Source organism: Cryptotermes secundus, unplaced genomic scaffold (genome assembly GCF_002891405.2).
Source record: "Cryptotermes secundus unplaced genomic scaffold, Csec_1.0 scaffold1227, whole genome shotgun sequence".
Taxonomy (NCBI): domain Eukaryota; kingdom Metazoa; phylum Arthropoda; class Insecta; order Blattodea; family Kalotermitidae; genus Cryptotermes; species Cryptotermes secundus.
In genome coordinates, this window is record NW_019741990.1 from 338,424 (window position 1) to 364,779 (window position 26,356).

The following is a 26,356-nucleotide window of genomic DNA, read 5'->3' on the forward strand; positions in this document are numbered from 1 at the left end:
AAGGAACATTGCTAGTATGTAGGAAAATTAATAAATAAATAGAATCACACAGAATCAGCTTTAATTTCTGTATAGCAAAATGCCGAATAACTTTAAGGTCCGTCAGGATCGGTCAGGTTGTTATGTTGACTGGATAATGTAATAATGTAGAACACGATCACAGATTAATAACGTAGCGTTCTGTGGAGGGATGTTGTTAAAATTCTTATTCTCTGGAATGTGGGGCTTGCTTGGTTGCGTGCGCGATTATTTGGTTATCAAGATTGTATTCCGAAATTAATTAGTTCTAATACCATGTCAGAAATCATTCATAAGTTCATAAGTATCACGTTTTCAAAGACCAAGTTGAAATCCAAGTGGCAGCTTTCATAAATCTTATTCGAAGTCCACCGAACCGAAGCAAATTTTCGACACGCTTGAAAGGTTTTAGCCTCAAATAGGGATTGCGTAGTGTTAAGATTGTACTAATGAACACGAATGAACAATTTGAAAATATTCAGTAGTCTAATGTAAATTTGATAGGGTTGGACATGGAAGCTCACCTGTTCAAGTAGTGAAAGAATATCACCATCGCAATAGTTAACGACCAGCTGTTTTACTCTGACGAAGGAAGAAGTAAAGAGCAAGAAATGTGGGGCGTTGCATTTGAACTCTGGAAATGGCCTGCACTATAGTAACAATTTTAATTGGCCTTTTTATATTGTGATTATCCCATTCATCGCCATTAAGAATCTGAAGAAGAAAGGTCCGGCGGTCCACACGATTACTGTAGACATTAATGTCTGAAAATGATAAAAAACTGGCAAGAACTATTAGATGCGGTCACTTTAGAATCTAACAAAATTGGCACTTCAAAAAAAATATCATCGCTAAAATTGCAGGAAGACATGGTTGAATTATGGTTAAATGAAAATGTATACAGGTATGTCATGCGTACCAATTTACAGACAAAAATAACGAGGTTTTTTTTTTACGAAACTTATAGTGAAGTTCGTGTAGGTGAACATTTGTCTGATAAATTTCCAATCCAGAATGGTTTAAAACAAGGAGACGCTTTATCGCCATTCCTTATCAACTTTGCTTTAGAATATGCCATTAGGAAGGTCAGGAAAACCAGGCGGGACTTAAACGGGGCACATCAGCTGTTGGGCTTTTCCGATGATTTGAACCTACTCTGTAATAGAAAAACACACAAACTTTAATTGACGCAAGTAAGGAGGTTGGTCTAGAAGTAAATACAGACAAAATTAAGTATATGTCAGACTGTGCCATAGCTCAAGCGATTAGCCGCTGACTTCCCACCGCAGTGGCCCGGGTCTGGTCAAGTGGGATTTGTGGTGGACAAAGCGACGCTAGTGCAGGATTTCTCTAAGTACTTCGGTTTCCCCTGCCAATCTTCATTCCACCCATTGCTGCACAATCATCCTCACCTATCATCGGGGGCTGGTATGATAGGCCAGAAGTGGCTGCAGTGCAAGGGACTTAGTCCCACCTCACTAGCAATAAAAATAAAAGTATATGTTGCTGTCTCATCACCAGAATGCAGGGCAAAATCATGACATAACGATAGAGAATAGATGTTTTGAAAATGTGGCACAGTTCAGATATTTGGGAACAATGATAACAAATCAAAACCTGATTGAGGAGGAAATTAAGAAGAAATTGAACTCGGGTAATGCTTGCTACCATTCAGTCCAGAATCTTTTGTCTTCTCGTCTGCTGTCCAAAAACATAAAAATTAGAATATACAAAACTAATTTTGCCTGTGGTTCTGTATGGGTGTGAAACTTTGTCTCTGACATTAAGGGAGGAACATAGACTGAGGATGTTTGAGAACAGGGTATTGGGGAGAGTATTTTGACCGAAGAGGGATGAAGTGACAGGAGGTTGGAGAAAACTGCATAGTGAGAAGCTTCATAACTTGTACTCTTCTCCAAGTATAATTAGAATGATCAAGTCAAGGAGAATGAGGTGGGCAAGGCTTATAGCATGAATGGGGGAGAATAGAAATGCATATAAGATATTGGTGGGAAAGGCAGAAGGAAAGACACCACTGGGAGGGCCAAAATTAGGCGGGTGGACAAAATTAAAATGGATGTTAAAGGGATGGGATGGATTGGATTGATCTGGCTCAGGATAGGCACCAGTGGAGGTCTCTTGTGAACACAGTAATGAACCTTTGGGTTCCATAAAATGCTGGGAAATTCTTGAGTGGCTGTACAATTGGCAGCTACTCAAGAAGGGCTAAGCTCTGTAAGTAAGTAAGTACTCTAGGGAAAGTATTCTATTGGAAGTCACTTCTCTACCAGTTACTTCGTCACCAGGAGTAGTGAAACCGAAGTGTAACGTAATTTTTAAATACATACCAATGAAGGGCTCCAAAACTATAAAAACTGAGTTAGCAAAGGTATGGAAGCAAAGGCTGCCTCTAGAATTGTCTCTGGGGGGGGGGGGATCCAGAAAATTTCGAAACAAACCATGTTTCAGCTGTTTAATATTATTTTTACAAATCATTCTAGAGTATTCGGGGTAGAAAAGTAACATTTAAATACTTTTTGCATTGTTAATATGTGAAGTAACACGTCACTTGGAGCCACAGACCAGGCAAGGAGATGGAGCCCTGTCTTTTCCAGTGGGAACAGTGAGCAGGAAATAAGAAAGAAGACCCTCATTAGGAACAAAATAGTACATTCTGTAGTTCAGCCACACACCACTTAGATGTTAAAAGTTAAAATGCTTTTCAGTTTCTTACCATTGCTTGCTATTTATGGTTGTATTATTTTACATTTATTTTACAACACTCTCAGTATTTAGTCTATATAGCATCCAATGGTAAGATGGTTGATGAATTTAAATGGATTTAGAAAAAAAGTGCCCAAGACCAAGTAGAGGGAGTACCTTGGAAAGACTGAGAAGAACCACAGACTATCTCAGAATAGCTGGTATACCAGCTGAGATTCGCATAAAGACTTCCTGAATACAAGTCTTAGAGTGTTACCACTACATATACATGCTTAGTACATAACTGTTCTAGCCTCATGAATAGAATCATATGTATAATGAAATTCTACAAGAACATGTTAACCAATAACGGAGAGCAATATGATGTGTATGTTGCTCACAAACATGTTTCATAACATGTGTTTCAGGGAGAAATTGTTGGACTGGATCAAGTTTACGCACAGTAATGCAAAATGGATGAAGACTGCCACTGTGGCATCCAAATTACGAATACAGGGCAATGAAAAATTTAAAGAATGTGACAATGTAGGGAGTTTAATGTTGTATACGGAGAGTGTGGTCCATGCACCAAGAGACAGTGAAGAGTTATCACTTGCACTGGCAAATAGATCAGCAGCCCTCTTCCATCTTGGTGCTTATCAGGTATTATGAGTATTGTCTGCTGGGTTTGAATATATATATAGCAGACAGCTAGTCTGCTACACAACATTAGATCCAAGGAGACAGTAACCTGATTATGATCACTACTTTTACTACAGTCATCCCCCTGCTAATCAACAGTTCAGTCCATTCGTACTCCCGCGATATATCCAAATCGCCAAATGATTATTATTCTTCAGTCAGTCAGCGATCGCCAGTGCACACACATGGCACTGTTTATAGGCTCAGTCATTTAGGCCAGCCATTCTGGTAGTGTGATACTGCAGTCGTATCAGTGTTTACTGTTCTTTTCAATACATTTTGGAGCTTTCTGAATAAAATTAGTGAAAATATGGGTCCTACAATGAAAGCAAAGTGAATGTTAAAATGTTGTTTATTAACCAACAAGCCACTAATTGGTGTTTTGTAGAATCAGTCAATATCAATCACTCGGGGATGACTGCTGTATTAGGCTGCCCTGTACTTAACTAATTAAGCACTACACCACGAAGGCGCATGGGGGGAATGGATGTATAGATTGATATTTTCTTGACTTTGGCACTAGTTTGAGGTGAGTGGTCAGTTTCACGCTCTGGCCACTTTATCCCCAGGGAAAGTGCCCCTTGTATCTATATAATAGGAGGCTGAGTGGGCCCCAGAGCTGGTCTGGACAACGTGGGGAACCCCTCCGTTGCCCAGCCCATAGCCAGTCGCTATACTGACTGCACTATCCTGGCCCCATTAGACAGCCCACAAAGCTGTATATCTGTATGGGTTTTCTCACTCCATGCAGGCAAGTGGGAAGAAGGAATGTATTGGGCTCTAGACTCAGTAGCTCAGGAATCGGAGTTCAGCTCCTGGCAGAGCACAAGATTTCTCTCTTATAGTATCCAGACCAGGTGTGGGGCCCACCCAGCCTCTTGTCCTGTGGAAGCTGGTGTTTTTTTCCTGGGGGCTAAAGCAGCTGGGGTATGCAGTTGACCACTCACCCAAATGTCTTCATGGTGTGCTGCTTCATTCATTATACAGCCAAATGTTTGGTTAGCTTCAGAAAGGTTGGGAAATTTAATGAGGATATGATACTGAAGGCAGTGAAGTGTATGCTACCATTTATTGCAGGAAAGTTTACAAGATATTGCACTTGCCTTCCAAAGTGGCTACCCAACATCATTGCATTACAAACTGCACATGAGACGCAGTCAGTGCTTCTCCAGGCTGAACAGGTATATGGAAGAAGTAGAAGCCCTGCAGTCTGCACAGAAATGTTTAGAACTCATGGGAGATGTGGCACTCAGCAAGAAGTGTAAGATATCTTCAAAAACTATAACAAGTAGGAAGCCTGGTCTTCTGTCCCTGTGGAGCCATTTGTGTGGTTTTGAGCACATTTAAAATTAAAAGTTTTTGGCTTTGCATTGTCTTTATGTAGTACGAAGGGGGACCCAAAAATAACCGGAACCGACCTGTTGCGCGCGCATGCTTTGTAGTTATGAGTTGTGCTGCTAGGTGGTGTTAGCTGGGGGTCTCCCGCGACTGTTAGTGAGCTGGCGTCAGTCTGAGTTAAGTGGTTTGTCTGTGGTGCTCTGTTGTGTGCGTTCCTGTTTCAACCCTTTGGTGATTAGTGAGATGGCCGACCAGAAGGAACAAAGAGTGTGCGTGAAATTTTGCTTTCTGTTAGGGAAAACTGCAGCCGAGACTGTTGGGATGCTTCGGCAAGCCTTTAATGATGATGCTTTGGGGAAATCACAGGTCTACGAGTGGTTTTCCCGTTTCAAATCTGGCAACATGTCAACAGAAGACATCGTCCTTCGACAGGAAGAAATGACGAAAACATTGCCAAAATCAAACGTGCAATTGATGAAGATCGTCGAAAGACCATTGACCAACTTTCTGAGGAAACGAACATCTCATGGAGCACGGTCCAGCGAATTTTAACCGAAGGTTTGCACATGAGACGGGTGCCTGCAAAATTTGTTCCTCGCTTGCTCGGAGATGACCAAAGAGAAAACTGTGTGAATGTTTGCCGCAACTTGAAGAGTGAAGTGCAGGACGATCCAGAATTTCTTAAAAGAATTGTGACTGGCGATGAGTCTTGGTGCTACGGGTACGATCCAGAATCAAAGCAATCATCAAGCCAGTGGAAAACTCCAACTTCACCACGACCGAAGAAAGCGCGTCAAGTGCAATCCAATGTGAAAACAATGTTGATTTGTTTTTTTGATGTGAATGGCATTGTCCACAAAGAGTTCGTTCCGCCAGGACAAACAGTGAACCAACATTTTTACCTGGATGTGTTATGAAGATTACGAGAGAGTGTGCAACGAAAACTGTCCAAAATGTGGAGAAATGGGAACTGGTTGCTTCACCACGACAATGCTCCAGCCCACACAGCTTTGACGGTCCGACAGTTTTTGACAAGCAACAACATGGTGATTGTGCCTCATCCACCTTACTCACCCAACCTGGCTCCGTCGGACTTTTTTTTTGTTTCCACAGATGAAGAGATGTCTGAAAGGAAAGCGATTCCATGATGTGGATGAAGTCAAAGAAAACACGCTAAAGGCTTTGAACAGTATCCAGCCTCAAGAATTCCAGCACTGTTTTGAGCAGTGGCAAAAGCGTTGGGACAAGTGCATTAATGCACATGGACAATACTTTGAAGGGGACTAATATACAGTTCAATAAAAATGCAAAAATAAAAAATAACAAAAATAAATTCCGGTTATTTTTGGGTCCCCCCTCGTATATCGGCATATAACAACTTCAAAACTGCTAAACAGATTTTCCTGAAATTTATTGTTTAATAATTTAAAAAATCGTCAACACATCCTAGATCTGTACAATAATATGAGCAGTTTACTCTCACTACAGTGAAATCTATCGGAATTTTATCTGGGGAGATATGAATAAAAACTGATAGGACAAGGAGACTCCTTAAGCCCACTGCTGTTTAATTTAGTCATCAGTGAGATAATAAAAAAAATGTTAGACATAATGGAGGATACAAAATGGGAGATAAAGAATCAAATATAATATTGTCGCGTCTTGCCTATGTAATGCGACAGATGACTTCACGCAGGTTTCAGATTGTTTTTGAACACTCACTTTTACACTAACAAGTACAATTATTGTCACTTTTACAGCTCTGCAAACTGAACTGTTCTCAGTGACTGTTAGAACTTCACTGTAACTGAAGAGAGAGAGAGAGAGAGAGAGTTACTTTACGACTGGCAGTTTACCGCCAGTCAGTTCGTCTTGGGGTCAGGCCCCTTGAGGCCCACGACCAGAGATTTCTTTTTTTCAACCGAACTCTTGTGGTAATAGTCCTTATGTAACATCTTTTGTGATGTGTGTGCACCAGCAGCCATAAAACAGGCAGGTGTGCCAATGCTGCACAGTTCATCAAGATGAGATATTTCCATGTATATACACCAGTCTTTGTAGTGACACCATTGTTCAAAATACCCATATACTTTCCTCTTCACAGTGCCAAAAATGGTCAGGCAGCCACGAAGCCAGATTATGTAAGTCTGTATATCTGGTGTTATTTAGTGATTTTGATCACCCGTTGCCAGGGAGAGCCATTGAAATAGTCAGACCTCCAGGAGTTTCAACCATGAAGACAGGTACATACTGGGAAAAAGTGGGGCATTGTGACTCTTTTGTTGAGGCCTTCTACTTAACCAAATTACCCCTTCAAGTTGGATAGCATCATGAGCTGTACACCTCACACTTAGTAAATAATGGCCCACTGCCTCCCTCTTTATTCACCCTGAAGATGGTGAGAGCAGTCTAGTCCAGAAGATGGGAACAACATTAGCATATGAAGCAGCTAAACCCTACAAGTTTAGGTTACATTTTGTGGTAAATAAGTTTCATGTTTTCATTATGGTTTTGTGTATTTCATAACAGCATCTTCTAAAAGGAACATTGAATTGGCATTGTCAAAAGCTTCCTCTCAGTTGAGAATTGGTAGTACTGAGAACATTTCTGACAGCCCTAAAACATTTTGCCTTCCTGTGCCAACATATGGAGAAAATGAGAGATTTGCATATGCATCAGCAGCACTAGATCTTAGGTAAGACATTGGATATCTGCTTTAGCTGCTTGCTGTCTTTGCTCTGTATCAAATTTTGCCTTTGTTTCACATTGTAAGAGTCTATGTAGAATCAGTATAAAATAAACTTATAAATTATTGTTTCAGATTGTTTTGCAGTCTCTCTGTTCCATAGCAATCCCTTTATAATGTGATTGAATTTAAAAGTAAAGTAAACCCTTGTCCAGCACAGTATTAGGTTCCTCAAGAACCACACATGTTGAACAGACTAAAGGTTAAATGGGGGATATGTGCACAGGGCCACAAAAAGACTCACATTAAACTTAAATACATAGATTTTTTAGATACAGATGAGAGGTCTTACCTGTACTGCTTTAAAAGATATGTAGCACCAAAGTACAGCTCAGATTTTGCATGCCTCTATGCATTTTTAACATAATAAGTCTTAAATGTCTTGGTAACACCTTGGTTCATATGTTGCAGGACTAATGTGTACAAGATTAGAATGTTAACTTGATATTAGGCTGACTGAGTTGTAGTGTTCCAAGGTCATGGCCAGTGGCACATTGTGTTTATTAAAATTTTCCCTATTTGGCAAATAATTTTCACATTTATTTTTGCATGTATAAATGTAGACTCAATGGACAGGAGTGTATTTTATATTATAATTTTCTATTGATACTTTTCATTCATACCCATTTTGAAATTAATGCTTAGGTACAGTCAAGAAAAAGGAAGGCATGTTGTAGCGAACAGAGGTGTGCAAATGGGAGATATACTCTTTGTCGAGAGACCATATGCATTTGTAGTACTGCCAGACCAGTACAGGGCACATTGCCACAACTGCTGCAGCCTGTACATGTCAGCTGTGCCGTAAGTTTCTGGGCATAATATTTATGTTTTGAAGAAGATTCATATTTTGTAATAATAAAGCATTTTTTTTTAAATACTTGGGTAACTATCAGAAGTTCAGGCCATGCCATAGCTCAAGTGGTTAGTCGCTGGCTTTCTACCGCGGTGGCCCGGGTTCGATCCCGGGTCTGGTCAAGTGGGATTTGTGGTGGACAAAATGGTGCTGGGGCAGGTTTTCTCTGAGTACTTTGGTTTCCTCTGCCAATCTTCATTCCACCAATTGCTCCACAATCACCCTCACCTATCATCTGGGGCTGGTACAGTAGGCCAGAAATGGCTGCAGTACAAGGGACTTAGTCCCACCCCACTGACAATAAAGAAAAAAATTAGAAGTTCAGAGATTGCCACATGCCCTTGGGTTAGTTAACCCTTTCCATGCTGAGGTTTTAGTTAATTCAGAATAAAGATATGTTATTTAATTATTTGCAGCTTACTTTATAAATCTGTCCATAGGCCAGGTTATATAGAATCCAATGATTGGATGAATAATGAACTAGAAAGTATGTGAAAGGAAGCAGTTATGCCATAATATTATCTACTATCCTGACATTTGCCTGAAGGGAGTGAGGAAAACTGAAAAATCTGTCTGGGTAGCCAATCTTCAGGCTGAGATTGATCCTGGGATGTTCCAGATATCAACCAGGAATGCTCACTGCTCAACTGCAATGTTTGTTAAAACAAACGTTAAAAGATTTGTATATATAAAACAACCTAACTTAACATGTCTTAGAAAGTATATGCATGTCTGCAGCATGAAAAGAGNTCAAACTTGTCAAATGTTAACCTTTTCACCAGTCGCAGTGTACAACATTTTCAGAAGGGGCTCATACCTGCCATTATTTATGTTCTGGTTGAAATATTGAGGATTTAAATTCTCCCTTATTGCAGACATTGGTGGCTGGAATTTAACTCAATAGTAATAGTGTTATTTTCACTTCTACATGGATCAAATGATAAGCAAGAATCAGTGTTCAATCTAACCCTGCTTTATTGGTTTTTTTCTATTGTTATGTGTTACTACAGTTATGTGTGTAAGAACAGAATTTCTCTATTGTTATGTGTTACCATGGTTATGTGTATGAATATATATAAAACATTATTTGTGTATTAAAAGTTAAGTCTTAATAAAGCAGGGTTAGATTGAACACTGATTCTTATCATTCGATCCACGTAGAAGTGAAAATAACAAATAGTACTCACATTGAAGAAACCATTGTAGTATGCATACTGGATTTCGTGCATGTGCCATCACACTAATGCAATGTGCAATTGGGGTTTTCTAAGCATTATTAAACAGCAGGTGAAGTAGTTATATGTTTAGTATCATCTAAAAGAAATGTAGGTCTCTGCACATTCATACTTTCAAGTGGTTGTAGCAGGTATCAGTCATCCTGTCCATCCATTTCTCACCAACTATGATCATACCAAGTTTCTATGCTGTTTCTGCAGTTGTGAGGAATGTACGCTGGCTCGGTACTGCAGTGAAGCATGCAGGCAGGAGTCCTGGGATCAGTACCACCAGTGGGAATGTCATGGTGGATTGGAACTGCTGAACTCGATTGGCATTGCCCATCTAGGTTTCCGTGTAGTGCTGAAGGCCGGTCCATTGCGCAAACTCCAAGGCATTCATACAAAGCTTCAGGAAAGTGTTTCACAGTCCAAGGACACTTACAGAGACAAGCAGGACAATTACAGATATGTGTACCAGTTGATGCCACATCTTGAAGATATGCAGCATGAAGACTTGTTTCAGTATACAATGGTACGGCTACAAGTTACCTTGCTTTATCAGGCAGCTCTCTCATAACACTATAGCATACATATCTTATGCAGGCCACAGAAGCTGACCTCACAGACTAACAGCAATAACCAAGGATTGTACACACCATTCAGGACCATCCAGACATTACCAATGAACTAACAGATACAGCACAGTTTTGATGTGGCCACATATCCAAGTATATAAACCCCATAAGATAACTGAAAGCAACTACCTGCAAATCACTAAATACCTACAGCATAAAGTTATTTCACCAAACTGCTTGTATAAGTATGTGCATTCGCATACTGGAGGTATAGGTGTCCTGTTGCAGTAGAAACCAGGAAGACCACAACACCATCCATCACCCAACCACATCAATCCCACCACTCAATATGAAATTCGAGAATATTATATCTCAGCATCCTTTTGCATTAATATCTCACTCATTCACTTATTAAAAAACAGACACACAGATATATTTATTTGTCCATTTGTCCATTGAAATACATTGGTCAGACATGACATGAAAGCCTCAAATCTTACATGACATCAGACATTTAATATTAGATATAAAGAACATATCCATGCCATCAGAAATAACAGTAATTCCGGACATTCAGATCATATACAAAACACAGGAAATATGTGTGGAACAGTAACAGATACTGTTGATGTCATAAGGTCAGGAGTGAAGGGCAGACATTTAAATATTTTGGAAAAATATAACATTTATAAAATTAGTAGAAATAATTTACATATGAACGACACACACATTGACACACAATTCCATATTTCAAATAATACATGAACTCTATGACAGATAGCAGAAAATACATCAACAAATCAACACCAGGGACACACTCCTGACCTAGGAAAACTATGCACAAAGGAACATGTAAGTACATAATAACATACATACAGACACACATAGGAGCAAATTATACAGAATCATAATATACTTTAACACTCATACATTACAGAGCGTGAATGCCGAACACAAAAATAGCATGAGGGAAGTGTGGGCGAACATTCTCGAACGTGACATGCAATAACAACATGCAAATATATTGATGTGTGAGCCCATGGAGTGCAGTGATTTCAATCAGTCAGCAGTTGCCTGATGATGACAATGTGAGGCTGAAACATGTTGCAACAAATAAATACATATAAAATGTGATTTTAATGACATTTTATGAGTTTTAAACGTGATTATATATGACGTTTTAAAATGAATGAGGAAGAAATTCCAGATTAGATACACGCACAACACTTGCCACAATACGCCAGTATTATACACATGAACCCCACATAACCTCATCCTCACTTTTAAAGGATTTTACATTTTAATACTAAATTATAGCACATGTAGGCATGAAAAACGGATCAATTTTAAAGCAATTCATCTTAACATTAACTTACCTACACTGCATCCAGACTAGCTCTAGGCCCCACCCAGCCTCCTATCCAGTGGGTACCAGGGCCTCTTTCCCTGGGCGTAAAGTGGTTGGAGCGTGAAGCTGACCACTCACCTCCATCTAGTGCTGAGGTGAAGAAAGCTTGAGCTATGTCTCCATTCCCCGTGTGTCTTCATGGCATAATGCTTAACTAATTAAGTGCAGGGACAACTTTATCTTTACCTTACACTTCAATCGCTCTGTAATTATTTATTTATAATCCGTCTGATGATCATCTCTTGAGATCAAAACATGGTGTACTATGACAACAATAAAGTATTTGTGGCATTGTTGACTGATTTACTTTGTCAAGTGTTGTTGCGCAATCTATTGAGATCAAAATATGTGGTGTACTGTGACCACAATAAAGTAATGTGGCAGTCTTGTCTGATTTATTTTATCAAGTATTGTTGTGTAGACAGCCACTGTATGCTGTGGTTTTATAACATAACAGGATGCAAAGAATAGGGATGGGTATTCCCTTCCCTTTTTAGACCCATGTTGTCTATGTGAGACATTTGTGATTAGGCAGCCTTACAGGAGAAAAATCCTTTGTGTTCAGTGAGCTCTCCAGAATGATCCCATTGTGCATTGAAAATATCATCTAAGTTGCCTTCTAGTTATGATATGATTTACAGCACTGTCTGATCATGATGCAGCCTGAGGGATGTGTTAGACCCAGGATAGTGAGAAATGTAAGTAGAAGTAGGTACAAGAACAGGTCAGGAAATCAGAGTCAGTGATAACTGGAAATAAATTCCTGGAAACAGTAATAAATATGTTATACAGAGTGTTTCATGACTTTAGGGCATAACTGCAGGAGGTGATTTCCTAGGACTTTGTGATCAAAAAAGTTCATATAAACATGTGTCAGATTTTGGACGGTTACGGAATTATGACCGTTTTTTTTATTCCCGTACACGCCCTCATGTGAACCGTGTCTATCATCTGGCGGGTCGCTATTTATAGACAGCTACAGACAGAGCGTTCTTGTTATCTCGATACCATGCTTTCTGTATGTGTCCCTATTTGAATGTATGAACCAGCTGACTGATTTTCATGAAATAAGTATGCATATTATGCCACTGGAGGCCACTCCAATTTTTAATTTTCTGTGATTAGTAATGATAACTTGGTGTGGTACACAAAATTGTGAATATATATCAAAGAGTGACACTGCAGCATGAAGCTGAAATAAGTTCCAGTTTTTTGGTCCCTGTGTGTAAGTTCTTGAAACTACAGTTTGAAGCTAAGTAAGTTTAAATTTTGTAATCAATCAAGTTTTCATTTTCCATTTCATACAGTCTTTTATTTCCTGTTTCTACATTGCACAGTTTCCAGCTCTGAGTGGTAATTTTATGAGAAATATTCCAGTGGAGATGACCTCTATTCTAGATACTTTTCACTGTATACTCTTTATGGCCATATAAGAAGTGGGGAAACTGGTAGGAGAATTATAAATTCCTTTTGATAACAGATTTTACTGAGGATCGTAAAAAATTGGAAACAAACAATTGAAGAATTAATTTACATAGATCAGCAAAGAGAATTTAAAAACCAGACAACAATAACCAACAATTAACATGAAGTTCTATAGGTGTTTTTTCCTATGGCTCTACAGTCCTTTGGACCTTGGCCAGTTTTTTAATTCTGTACACAGTCAGTAGGATTCTTTAGATGAGGGATCAGCTTGTAAAAAAGAAGCCACTACTTACACAGAATAAAGAGACACACATCATGGCTGAAGTGTGATTCAAACCCAAGACCCCAGTGTTCAAGCAGGCAAAAGACTGTGGTAAATATTTATTAGAGCAAAATGTGTTTCAAACAGAAGTTTTAGAGTAGTGTGAAACATGACATGACCAATATGCTTCAGCTGTAAATCATATGGTATTAAAGTAATTAAACAAAAGATAGTGAGCATGCCATAATCGCTATGCTGTGCCAACACTGCCTAACTTATTTTCACCTCTTTCAGACTGCCTGTATGCTGGCCCTATATCTTACTTACTGTACTCACTACTTCACGGAAGAAGCTAATCCACTGCCCCCTGATGAACTTCTGCAGAATAGAAAGTCCACGGTCTGTTTTGTGGGAGGCCTGATTTTACGACACATTGCACAGCTTGTGTGTAATGGACATGCGATCACCAAGCTGGACAAAACATTTCCTGAAAATGAGAATCGAGAAGTTCTGACAGAGCATCAAGTTCGGATTGCAACTGCCATCTATCCATCAGCAAGCATGATGAATCACTCTTGTGACCCTAATATTATCAACAGGTGAGAATCGATGCCGTTAGCCTGATAAGCTTCATTAACCCATTCACTCCGAATGCCATTACCTGGCAGACTGAAGTTTACCATGTGTCAATGCTGATTCCAACCCACCAATAACAGGCTGTTGCTACTGTATATTTAAATGACATTTTCTCCTGCAGATATCATTAAGATGCAGAGAAGGTTTATGTATAGCTTCTCGAAGCATGGGGGACTCAACTCACAGCAGCATGTCAGTTTTTTCATGTTTTCTTCTGTTTCAGTTTTGAATGTGGTAAGTTCAAAATTCAGTTTTTATAGAAAAACTGCTGGATAAGCAGGTAAAATCCTACTATGGGATGGCAGTAAACCATAATTAGATAAATAAAACAGATGAATATGATGAGTACCATGTAGTTTGGTAGATATGTACTGGCACTTTGGAGGAACTTCCTGCCTTCTTCAGGGTACAATACTCCATACATAAGTATAGTGCAAATGCCATATGATGCTCCTCGATTTAAGGTTTCCCTTCATTTAGTGTTCAATTTCAGTGACCTCAGTCCACTACTCTTGATGTTAAATTAACACCATTCAAGATCCTCAGTGTAGTGCTCAAATCCTCTTGATCCCAAAATAAATCTTATGTGTCAGTTTCATTGCATTAGATTAAATAATCTGTGTCTCCTTTGTCTGCAAAACAATTGAGTTCTTACACAAGAATGGCAATGCTGTCGTTAATTTTGACCATGCTAATAGCAATTATTTCCTTGTGTACAAGCAACACAATAAGACTGAACAAGTTCACTCAAGTGGTAACCAGTTTGATTCTCTTTTGGGACACTCATAGATATGAGGTGCTCAGAGAAATGAATATGGATAGTATGGTCTTTTGGGTTGTAACATCAAAGTTGTCTGAAGACGGCCTCAACATTTCAGAGTCACATATCAGCTTCATCTTCAGGATCAAAGAGTATGCCAAGCAGTAAACGAGCAGAAGCAGGTGTGAAGCTCAGCTTGTTGCCTGAGCCAGAAGCAACAGGCTGTCTCTGAACCATGTGGCATTGCAACATAATGTCTTTCATGGTTTTCCTTTGTCCCTGCAGGCAAGCACCAGGATAGTACCTTAAATTAGGCCATGACAGCTTCCTTCCACATCCTTGCCTGTTCATTATAGTCTAAGCGACTGACTGTTGTTAAATAAACCATACATAAATAACATAACATCAATTGATGCTGTGTAAACTGAGGTGACAGAGGAGTCAAATTTGGGGATGTTTTTCAAGACTGAGTGCAGTGGGAAATGTTGTCCTACAATAGAGAACAGACCTCGCTCTAGAATGGAACAAACTCCCAGAGTACTTCAACCAATAATATGTGATTCTGTATTTCAGCATCCCGTTGCAATTGTTCGACTTAACGTCCAGTATTTATCATCCGTCAATATTGCAACACTTCCATTCACCACTCAATTTAGTTTAACTTCATACACCTCGACACTACATGTTTCGGCCCCAAACAGCCATCTTCAGATGTCTTGATATGTTACAAATATTTTTATGAAATTGTGTTAAAACTGCTACACTGTGCATGTGATTTTAACACGAACTAAGACAGTGTCACAGTTTTAACACAGTTTCATAAAAATATTTGTAACATATCAAGACACCTGAAGATGGCCATTTGGGGCTGAAACATGTAGTGTCAAAGTGTATAAGGTTAAACTAAATTGAGTGGTGAATGGAAGAGTGTTGCAGTATTGATGGATGATAAATAATGGACGTTAAGTTCAATAAAGTGTGGTTTTGTTTCAGCTTCTACAATCAGTATCTTATTGTCCGAGCATGTAGAGACATCCCCAGAGGAGGAGAAGTGTTCAACTGTTATGGTGAGTATGTGTCATGGCAACACTGATTGTTAGCTTATGTTTTCTGATGCTTCCAGGATGCCACAGTTTTTAATTTATTAATTTTACCAGCCATACATCACACTGCAACAGCGAATGCCCATCGATCCATTTTTTAACACTAATACTACTCCCCCCCCCAAGTTTAAAATATGACTTATCAGCCAAGTAGAAATGGGAGGTTTAAAATCCCCTCATCCAAATGATAAACTGTGACCAACATGGTTGTCAGTTCTATAGGAGAGCACAGCCAACAACTTATGGTTGATGTGCTGGATGTCAAATTAGTTGTGATCCAACCTATGGGTCAGTCATAGAAGTGCAATACAGAAACATCTGTGATCCTTCCGGCTATAGATATTGTCACGTGTTTGCTAGGCAACGCAACAAGAAATTTTGTGGGTTTCAGATTTGAACGAATGTTTATTAGACAGTCACTTTTACACTCACACTTACAGTTATTCACATCTTATGACATCTTCAGACGTTTCCTCTTCAATGTTACGACACTCTCACACCTCTATTCTCGGTGAAGTGTCTTCTGCTCTAGTCAGATGATAACTCTTCTGTTCTTTTGCCAAATACCAACTCTACTCTTCTGAGGCCAAATACAAACTTAACTAGGCTCTTGTTGCAGTTGGACTCTTATAACTTGCAATCGAACTCATGTCAAAGGGTTAACCTTGATTGATTGATTGATTGATTGATTTAACATCCATAACTGTTACATTATGTACAATTGGACAAGTCAGTTTTTTAAAAAAATATATGAGATTAAACATCACATCAAATGACTAATAATATAAAAAACCATAGAAAAATAACATAAGTCCTTTAAATATGATAAAACAGTGGATGAGTATAATAAGGCAACAAAAGCTAAACTATAAATTACATGCAATAGCTAAAATAAATTACCTAAGTATCTTTGTTCTATTATTAAGCTAATTCTTGTAAAAATATTCTTGAAGGGAATAAAAAGCTTTGCACAACAAGTAATCCTTTAATTGACGCTTAAAAACCTTGAACTCTTGAATACTTCTTATTTGAGAGGGCAAGTTATTATACAATCTTATTCCCATGTTAATCACACTCCTTTTACAACGTGAGGTGTTACATGGTTGGACATACAAATTCTGCTTATGTACTGTGTATAACCGAGCACATCTGAATACGAGATGTTATATATCCTATTTTTCCTTAAAAAACACAACGTCTCAAAGATATACAATGAAGTTAAGGTTAAAATTTTAAATTCACCAAAAAATTCTCTACACGATATCCTGTTATTGACTCTTTTGATCAGTCTTAAACATTTTTTTTTGGGATTTTAAATACAGTTTGAATGTCCTTTTGACCACAGCCGCAAAAAAATAATACCATATCTCAATAAAGATTCAAATTTCACAAAATACACACTTCTCAACCTTGGCTGCTGTTATGCAAAAGCTGCTTCAAACAATTCGTGTGTAATGGTGGAAACTCCACTGTTAGATTGCTAGCTGTTGTATAGCAATGGATGCGTTCCGATTCATAGGCTTTGTAGCAGGAACGCTGGTCGTTGCCTAGGAAATCAACCCCGATCTCCTAAACCATTCCAGCTTTCTGGCAGCACGCCACAATATTTTTATATATACATATGCTTACACATTACTGTGTGTTGCAGAAGGTCACACGTTACTTCACTCCATCTGAATGTCTCACGAAGTGTTATCCCACAGGATCTCATGTAATGTTGTTTTCAGAACAGAGTAAAGGGACACATGCAAGGACATTGCCATCCCTCCATTTTGTTGTAGTGTGTAGTTCATCCTGCAGGCAAACTTTCATGCAGAACTCTGCCTTCAGTTCCTAGATGGTCTTCACTGGGGTATTTAAAATTCCAGTTCTTAGGTGACAGAGGTTAAGAAGAAACATAAATGAAAGAACTGGGAGAAAGAGAATTTATCCTGCCACTATTTACCTGTGACCACAGTTACTGGCCAGAAATATTACGGGCAGCGAATCCAAGAAATACCCTTTTTTATGTATATTGTCACATGTTAAGTGACTAGATGCAGGGTTTGGATTAATAACTGGATTTACTGGACTCATATCCACAAAGGATTATAATGGTAAAACTATTCCTGTAACAGGCCATGAAGGCCCATAGGGTTGTGAGACGTCAAGGTTCCCACATTTTGTACACAGTTGGCGGTGAGGTTGTCATCCTTACTCATCAGCCGCCCTTTACCCCCAGGAAGATTCCTGGTACTCATTTCTGTTAGAGACTGAGTTGACCCCAGGAGCATAGTGTGGTTGGACAGATTGGGTCAATTGAAAAATCCAGTGACATCATCAGGAATCGAACCCACAACCTTCCAGCTTATGGTTTAGTACCTCAACCAACTACGCTACCACATGCCCCAAGGGAGAACAGTATCTTAAGAGAAATACTGTGAGTTTGGCGGATGTGAATACATTTACATTGACTTGTGTTAGTGCCATCAAGTTCTTCATTGGAGAATCAGATAACTGTCCTGTACCTGCAGTCAGTTGGCACCACATGTTTTTTCCAGGTCCTCACTTTAGACACATGGGTACACGTGAGAGGCAGGAAATACTCAGGAGCCAGTACTTCTTCTCCTGTACCTGCAAGCCCTGTTCCCTGCCAGGACAGCAGGATTTTCAGGCAAGTCTCCAAGCTTTGGATTCCATAACCATACATCGAAATCTGTCTCTTGAAAAGCTACAGAAAGCCAGTGGAATAAGAATACTGACACATTTGAACTCCCCAGCATTTTATGGAACCTGAAGGTTCATTACCCCGTTCACAAGAGCCATCCACCTGTGCCTATCCTGAGCCAGATCGATCTAATCTATACAATCCCATCCTATCACTCTAAGATCCATTTTAATACTGTCCACCCATGTCTGCTGTGGTCTCTTTCCAGCTGGCTTTCCCACCAATATACTGTATGTATTCCTCTTCTCCCCCATTCATGCTACATGCCCTGGCCATCTCATCCTCCTTGACTTGATCATTGTAATTATACTTGTTATTATACTAATATAATATATATACTGTATGTCCAAAAAGTATCTGACTTTATTTCTTTCCGCTGTAAGTAATGGCCAAGGGGGTGGGGAAACTGAGTGAAGTGGTAGAAGGGACTTTCATGTGCATGCGTGATATTTTGCTGACTCGCAACACTGCCGGATGCGTCTGTGGCTGCCAGATAGCGAAGTGGTGTAACATGTGTTTGTCGCATTCTCGTTTCGCTCAAGATGACAGAATGCTTGGAGCAGCGATACTGCATTAAGTTTTGTCAGAAACTTGGGGATATCGAAGCGGAAACAATTCGCAAAATTCAGCAGGCTTACGGCGATGATGCAATGGGGGTCATTCAAATTAAAGAGTGGTTCAGCCGCTTTAAACATGGCCGTATATCAGCGGACAGTGAGCAGTGTTCTGGGAGACTGTCAACGAGCCCAAATGCTGATGTCATTGAAAAAGTGCGGACACTGATCATGGAGGACCATCGTTTGGCCATCTGTGAAGTTTCTGATGAGGTTGGGATCAGCAGAAGTTTGGCAAACACAATTTTAAGTGAGGATTTGGGCATGCGAAGAGTGGCGGCAAAATTTGTGCCCAAGCTGCTTTCACCGGAGCAGCAACAACTCTGCTTTGAGGTCGTGCAGGACATGCTGGAGTGCGCCAACAGGGATCCTGAGTTCCTGAAGACCGTGATCACTGGTGACGAGTCGTGGGTGTAAGGATATGTCCCGGAAACCAAGGTCCAGGCATCACAATGGAAGCATCCAACATCCCCAAGGCCCAAAAGAGCACGACAGGTTCGGAGCAATGTGAAGGTGATATTGACTGTTTTTTCAATTACCGAGGTGTTGTGCATCATGAGTGTGCACCACTAGGCCAGACCATCAATAAGGAGTACTACCAAGAAGTCCTCTGCGATGCAGTTCGGCACAAGAGACCGGAGCTGTGGGACGCATGCAACTGGCAATGCCCCAGCTCATTCATCGCATCTGATCCAGGATTTCCTGGCCAAGCATGGCATTCCGCAGGTTCGCCAGGCTCCCTACTCTCCTGACATGGCTCCTTGTGATTTCTGGCTGTTCCCAAGATTGAAGACACCGCTAAAAGGCTGCTGTGCAATGGAAGGACCGCTGGTCATACAGAACACGATGGCGCAGCTGCATGCCATTTCAAAAGAAGCCTTCCAGAATTGCTTCCAGCAATGGAAGGACCGCTGGGCTAAGTGTGTGGAGTCACAAGGGGCCTACTTTGAAGAGGATTAGGTATTGTAACCACCCAGATACAGAACTTTCTTTTGCCCGGCCCAAGATCAGATACTTTTTGGACAGAGTAGTATACTACAATTATTATACTAATTACTTTGTAATTTTACATTTATAAAGGTATGCTTTATATAAAATCTGTAGGTATGCTTATGCTATGTCTTTGTATCATATTTCATAAGCTTAGCTCCAGTGGTTCATTGCTATCAAATGGATAGAAAAATACAGATTTCATGGGACTAGCATCTTATTGTTTTAAATTGTATAGAAACTTACATTAAAAAAATAGCAAACAACTGCACTGTAAAATATAGCAAATAAATGCAGACTGTTCAGGTACATTACAAGCTACATAGTAAGCACATGGCCAGTAGATTGTCACATTTAGAAACAAGCCTGACAACAAGATCATGAAGTTGAGCAGATGACACTCCTCTTTTGTAATCAGGAGAACCCAGTTTAAACCTCACCCTGAAAACCAGGTGTGGTGAGGGTTTTCATGATTTTACTTAATAATAGTCTGGATGTGGTGGTGAAGAGAGAGTCTGCCTCTGCTGCAAATTGAATCCTGGTCATCTTAGCCTGTAGCAGTGATACACAAGTGCATCTGGACTAATTAAGTTTTTTGTTGAAATAAACAGGTGTTATGGATCTGTGCTATGCAGGTGCAAGCATTTTTTAACAAGTACTGCAACGAACTCATGGATGAAAATCATCTTCAGTTAGCCACAAAAGAATGTCCAGTGTGCATGTCCCAGTTTAGTAAAATTTGCTTAGTGGGGGGTGGGGTCCAACTGGGTCCACTTGGCATGGCAGTCACTGATTGGTCTATTGTAGCCTGCACCGGGTGATTATGATGATGGAAAATTTGGTGGAAATCGAAGTACTCGGAGAAAACCCGCCCCAGCGCCACTTCGTCCACCACAAATCCCACTTGACCAGACCCGGGATCGAACCCGGGCCGCCGCGGTGGGAAGCCAGCGACTAACTGCTTGAGCTATGGTACGGCCTCTCCCAATTTGGTAAGCCTCAGACTTTGCTTTGAATTGTTAATTAAAGACAGGATTTGTTTTACATGTACGAAGTTGCATGTCTTTGAGGTATGTGACCACTTGAGAGCTGCTTGTCTAGTTAATTAAAGTAAAGCCACTCTCCATTCTGCTCATGTTACTACAGGAGCGGTTTTCTGCGCTCCTGTGTTCAGAATGCAGTGGTCCTTTGTTGCGTACCAGTGAATCACCCCATCGTATGGCATGTGGCGACTGTGGACATCGTCAGAACATCAGCAGTCTTGTTGAGGCATCGTTCAAAGCACGTGCTTTGTTTGATGAAGGTCTGTAATAAATTCAGAGTATGAACTGTACATTCACGCACTCCTTTGTGTTTAGAATCCTGAGAATTTCCAGACTGTATTCAGGATGTATCAGGCCAGGTTGTCTACCATCCTGATTGAGACATTTTATTGTTTTCCTGTCTCTCCAGATGAATGCAGTTAACTGGCTCCCCATCTTTACCTGCTGACTGTTCCTGATCATCTTCTCTTACTGAATGCCATATTATCTTGGTAGTTGAGATAATGTCATTAAATAACTTAAGAATGAATCTGTTAATTTTAGAACCCTTGGCATTAGGTGGTGACAAGTAAAGTTGCCCCTTTGCTTAATTACACATCATGCTATGAACACAGATGGGGAGAATGGAGGTATAGCTTCATGCAGTCTTAAACTTCATGCTAGTTTCCAGTAATGAAAGTTCCACATGTTGATGTATTTTGTTGTTGTTTTTTAAAAGTATAATAATGTTCAGTCTGACCTTCATGTAAAGGAGGGGGTTATATTGTACCAGTGAGGTAAAGTTGTCCCTGTGGTTGATTTATTAATTAAGCACCACACTATGAAGACAGGAGTAGGTGTATAGATCCTTGTATTCTTAACCTCATCACTGGGTGGAGGTGAGTGGTAAGGTTCATGCCATAGCAACTTTACTTTGAAGGGAAGAACTGACCATACTCATTATGCCCCAGAGCTGGTCTAAATGATGTGGGAAGAACTAATCACCTACTTTCCTTTCACTACATATTGACTATCAGATACAACATGGACCACATAGAAAAGACAATGTTGAACAGTTCTTGTGTGGTTGCAAGTGTATTCGTTGCTGTGGGAATGTGTTTACTGTGCCGTTGCTTAACAATGACCATCTCTTCTGGCTCCACTATTCCAGCTTTCAGGCATTGGGGGGGCACAGGTATCAAGGTGATTTCATATGCCTTCTTCAGTTTTTCAAAATATGGTAAGGAGGCTAAAAAGTCGCTTGCCCCTGCTGGAAATCAGGCCCAGTTACCTTGGCCGTCCAGCCTGTAGCCAGTTGCTATACTGAGCTACCCTGGCTCCTGTATTGCAGTGATGGGGACCAAATTATCTTTAGTGACAACTACAGGTGTAAACACTGTACCAATTATCATTGATAACCATTAAATAAATTCATGTGAACATGTTGATTGACAGAAGTGATGTACCCATTATGCACTCATTTTATGCCTCTACAAGGGACAGAGAGAACTGCTTAACCCGTTGCCGTGGTTCGTCGTGTATGTTTCGTCAGGGATTTAAATCGTCTGGGGGGGTTCGACGTGTATGTTTCGTCCAGCTGCACACGTATGTNACTGAACACCGGATGATTGTTGAGGTTCACATTCATGTTTCAAATTTCTGGTTCCCTTTCTGATTTATAGGTTCTGTGGCCCTTGATGTGGGGGACATGGCAGAAGCTCTAAAGATGTTTGAGTCCTGCTGGCATCTGAGGCGCCACTGTCTGTACAGGAGCCACAGGGACTTGACTGTATGTGTAGATCAAGTGGCCAAGTGTTACTCCATGCTAGGTAAAACACCCTTCCCCCAGCATCATTCTTTTATACAAGCTGGCAGATGAAATGTCTTACAGAATCTTTGCTTTTTTTATATATTTCTTGCCAGCTCTTTCCTCTCTTCTGATGTTGGAGGCGGAGACAGTCTTGAAATGTCAAATACTAAAGACTTAATGACTTACTTAACCTTTTGAAGTATGAAGATCTAAATACTATTTAAAATTTGATTTCCTTCCTCAGGAAACATATTGCTTCTGAACTGAAAGACCAGTCAGTCAATGCTGTTTAGGGAAGTAATCGCTGTTTATTGTGAGGATCATATGAACACACGTTTTACATTTCATACTTTTGTGTATGTCTTAGTTTTCAAGATAAAGGGATGTTATGCATACATTTCTGGACTTGCATATTCAGCAATGAAAAGTGATTTCGTGAACTTTTTTTTTTTTTTTTTGCTTAGTGGGGGGTGGAGTGCAACTGGGTCCACTCGGCACAGTGGCCACTGATTGGCCTATTGTAGCCTGCCCCAGGTGATTATGATGATGGAGAATTTGGTGGAATGAAGATTGGCAGGAGAAACCGAAGTGCTTGGAGAAAACCCGCCCCAGCACCACTTCCACCACAAATCCCACTTGACCAGACCCGGGATCGAACCTGGGCCGCCATGGTGGGAAGCCAGTGACTAACTGCTGAGCTATGGCGCGGCCATCCCATGAACATAATCAGACATTACCAAAATCCAGTGTGGTCTATAGCTAACACTACTTATATCAATATATACTTCAATTTGAATCTTGGCTAGGACATCGGCTATTCTGAGGTTTATTAGGCGTTTTCCTCAGTTCCAGGCAGATGTTAGAACAGTACTTCAAATAGACTATGACTGCTTCCTTCCAGATCCTCTCCAATTCATCATTCACCCTACCATCCAATGCCATTGTTCTACATGTATATACCTGTGTTGATAGGGGACTATGCCAAAAGTGTGGATTGTCTACTGCAGTGCCTGCCTGCAGTGGAGGAACAGTTTGGTTCTAACAGCATCGAGTTGGCCAACGAACTGCAGAAACTGTCAGATGTCATGATGTTTGACATAGCACAACATGTCCCAGGTTCTGCCACTTACTTGTAAGTGATGTAGCAATACAGTAACTTAACTAGCCACTGCCAACATCTTGATTGGTATAAGTACAGCCAAAGTATCCCACAAAGGAGGTACACTGTCACCCTATGGCTGCCTTGACACTCAGCACCAGTATCCGGTATACGTGAACGGGTGACTATTCTGGCCTTGCCGCAGCTCAGAGAGATAGGCACTGGCTTCTCATCATGCTGTCTTGGGATCAATCCTGGGCAATTTCACATGAGATTTATGGTGGTTCCTCTATGAGTTTGTTTTCCCCTGCTACTGAACATTTCACCATTGCTTCTTACTCATCTGTTATGTGGGGCTGATACAGTAGGCCTGCTGCACATGGCAGTACCAAGGAACACAGTCCCACTCCATTTCTGTAACTAAAATAAAGTCTTTTCAAATACAGTATACTTCCGATTATTCATGCGGGTGGCAGGGAAAAAGATACTTGAATAGTAAAAACAACATGCATATCCAGGTTTCAGGCATGATTAGGAGACCATTGTGATGGTTCAACATACAAACCTGGAAGCTTATGTATAGCATCTTATTTGTTCCATTACCTTAAAAACCTGTTACAGAAAATTTGTGATTTGCTTTCTCTGTATCTTTTGTTTCAAACATTTTTCTCTGATAAATATTCCATGCATTACATTCAAGATGTATGCGATAACACATAGGTCTTCATGTAAAGTGTTCTGACCTACTTAAAACTGAAATGGCTCTGCAATTCTTTATAAAATTCTCCATGTCAGATTTCATGAAAATCTGATTATTGTGGTTCTGAAGTCTTTTCATTTGTACAGACAAATGGACTCTGTAAATTTAATGGATGTCCTGAAGGGCTATGATTGCACAGCCAGGCCAGACTGGATGGTCCACATACAGACAACTGGAAGTGTACTGTAATTAATTAATCTGTAACTCTGTAGATTGATTAAGCAGACTTGTCTCTCCATCTTCTTTCAAACTTTACATTGCATGAGAAATGCCATCTTTGAAATAAAACAAAAACATATTTATGAATTTAGGATGAAGTTTTATTTCCTTACTGACTTTTTCCTTTTAAAATAAATTCCATCTGCAAATTAATAAGTGCCATACAATTTAAATTAGATCCATTTTTATATACAATGATAACTTTTTAATGTGACAAAATATGAATTCTATGATTCTCTTCTTTCATAAATTAAACGGTGAAACAATTTACAAAAATATGTGGTACTTCTTTTGCAGAGAAAAGCATAAAAAGGCTACGGAGTATGTGCAGAGAGCTAAACGAATTTTGGAACTGCAGTATGGGATATGGAACACTGGGCTACAGGACATCATCTGCAAGGAACAACAACTGGAACAAATGGCTGTTTAAGATCATATGAAGTGTAATCACACAGCTGTATGGGTACACATGAATTGTACCCTCCAGTAATGAAATTGCCACTCTTCTGATAAGTATACTCATGACTGAATAGCTGGCAAAGATACAAGATACAAAAGCCTTGAAAATAAATGTAACATTTCACTTCCAGAATACAGGCATGTGCAAGTTTACTCCTTGCTAATTCCTTGTTTGTTTTAACACTTTAACCCTGAAGATTAAGACAGTACATTCCTCAGAAAGACACTGGTGAACCACTACCACAATACACTGCTTTCATGATCGACACCATGGGAACCTCAAATCCAATTCATTACTAGAGATTCATAATTTTTACCTCTGCTGTTTAAAATATAAAACAATACAGCCTTCTAGGATATAACACCATGCAGTTTGGCAAACATTTCAGAGGAACCTGCTGTCTTTATCTTACCCTAAAGAATCCAACCACATAGAATCACAACCAAAAATAAAAACATGTAAATTTTTACTGCTGTGAAAACCTCAAATCTTATAATATTTGTTATTATTCCAGAAAGAATGAGTCACACTTGAGGAATCATCCACAATGCATTAAAATTATGGCTGTAGTTCAACAATAGAATATCAGAAGACTGAATTGGGGTGGACACTTCTTACTCAAGGGGAGACTTAGGTGAAGGATCTCCTAAACATTATAAGCTAGATTTGGCACAGAGGTCTGCCACACCATGAGTAACAAGTACATCTGGTTTCGGTTAAGTCCCACCTATATTTTCAAAGTAATTAATGATTTATTTAAGGAGTAGTGACTTCACAAATATGTATCTTAATGCACAAATATTAATGTGGTTTTGCATCCCTGAAACTGTAATAAACAGATGAATTGGTTTGTCATCTCTTTAATTTTGTATTTCGAGGAATTATAACACTTCTGTTTTATTGTGAGATCCTTCATTGAACACGATTTA

General features: G+C 39.8%; 1 protein-coding gene across 4 annotated transcripts; it reads left to right on the plus strand.

Annotated features, from left to right (window-relative positions):
- Positions 1–182: 182 nt before the first annotated feature.
- On the plus strand, positions 183–25,856 carry LOC111872968 (SET and MYND domain-containing protein 4). 4 transcript variants are annotated; one of them, XM_023867295.2, is made up of 14 exons: positions 184–922; positions 3,150–3,384; positions 4,501–4,684; positions 7,291–7,456; positions 8,153–8,308; positions 9,797–10,109; positions 13,542–13,846; positions 15,637–15,710; positions 18,287–18,399; positions 21,204–21,360; positions 22,762–22,908; positions 23,862–24,021; positions 25,265–25,403; positions 25,437–25,856. In XM_023867295.2, exons 1-13 carry the CDS (start codon positions 789–791, stop codon positions 25,395–25,397), a joined length of 2,277 nt encoding a protein of 758 aa, XP_023723063.1. In that variant the 5' UTR covers positions 184–788; the 3' UTR covers positions 25,398–25,403; positions 25,437–25,856. The 4 variants fall into 4 exon arrangements, with proteins under 4 accessions (XP_023723065.1, XP_023723063.1, XP_023723062.1 ...); XM_023867297.2 differs by lacking the exon at positions 23,862–24,021 and having other exon boundaries at positions 183–922; XM_023867294.2 differs by having other exon boundaries at positions 25,265–25,856.
- The last annotated feature ends 500 nt before the right edge of the window (positions 25,857–26,356 follow it).

What these genes read in the sequence shown, in the direction of transcription:
- LOC111872968 (XM_023867294.2), top strand. Translation starts at nt 789, where the DNA reads ATGATAAAAAACTGGCAAGAACTATTAGATGCGGTCACTTTAGAATCT. An exon ending in TGTGGCACTCAGCAAGAAGT is followed by an intron (nt 4,685 to 7,290) that starts GTAAGATATCTT and finishes ATTTCATAACAG; the next exon opens with CATCTTCTAAAAGGAACATT. An exon ending in ACTTGTTTCAGTATACAATG is followed by an intron (nt 10,110 to 13,541) that starts GTACGGCTACAA and finishes CACCTCTTTCAG; the next exon opens with ACTGCCTGTATGCTGGCCCT.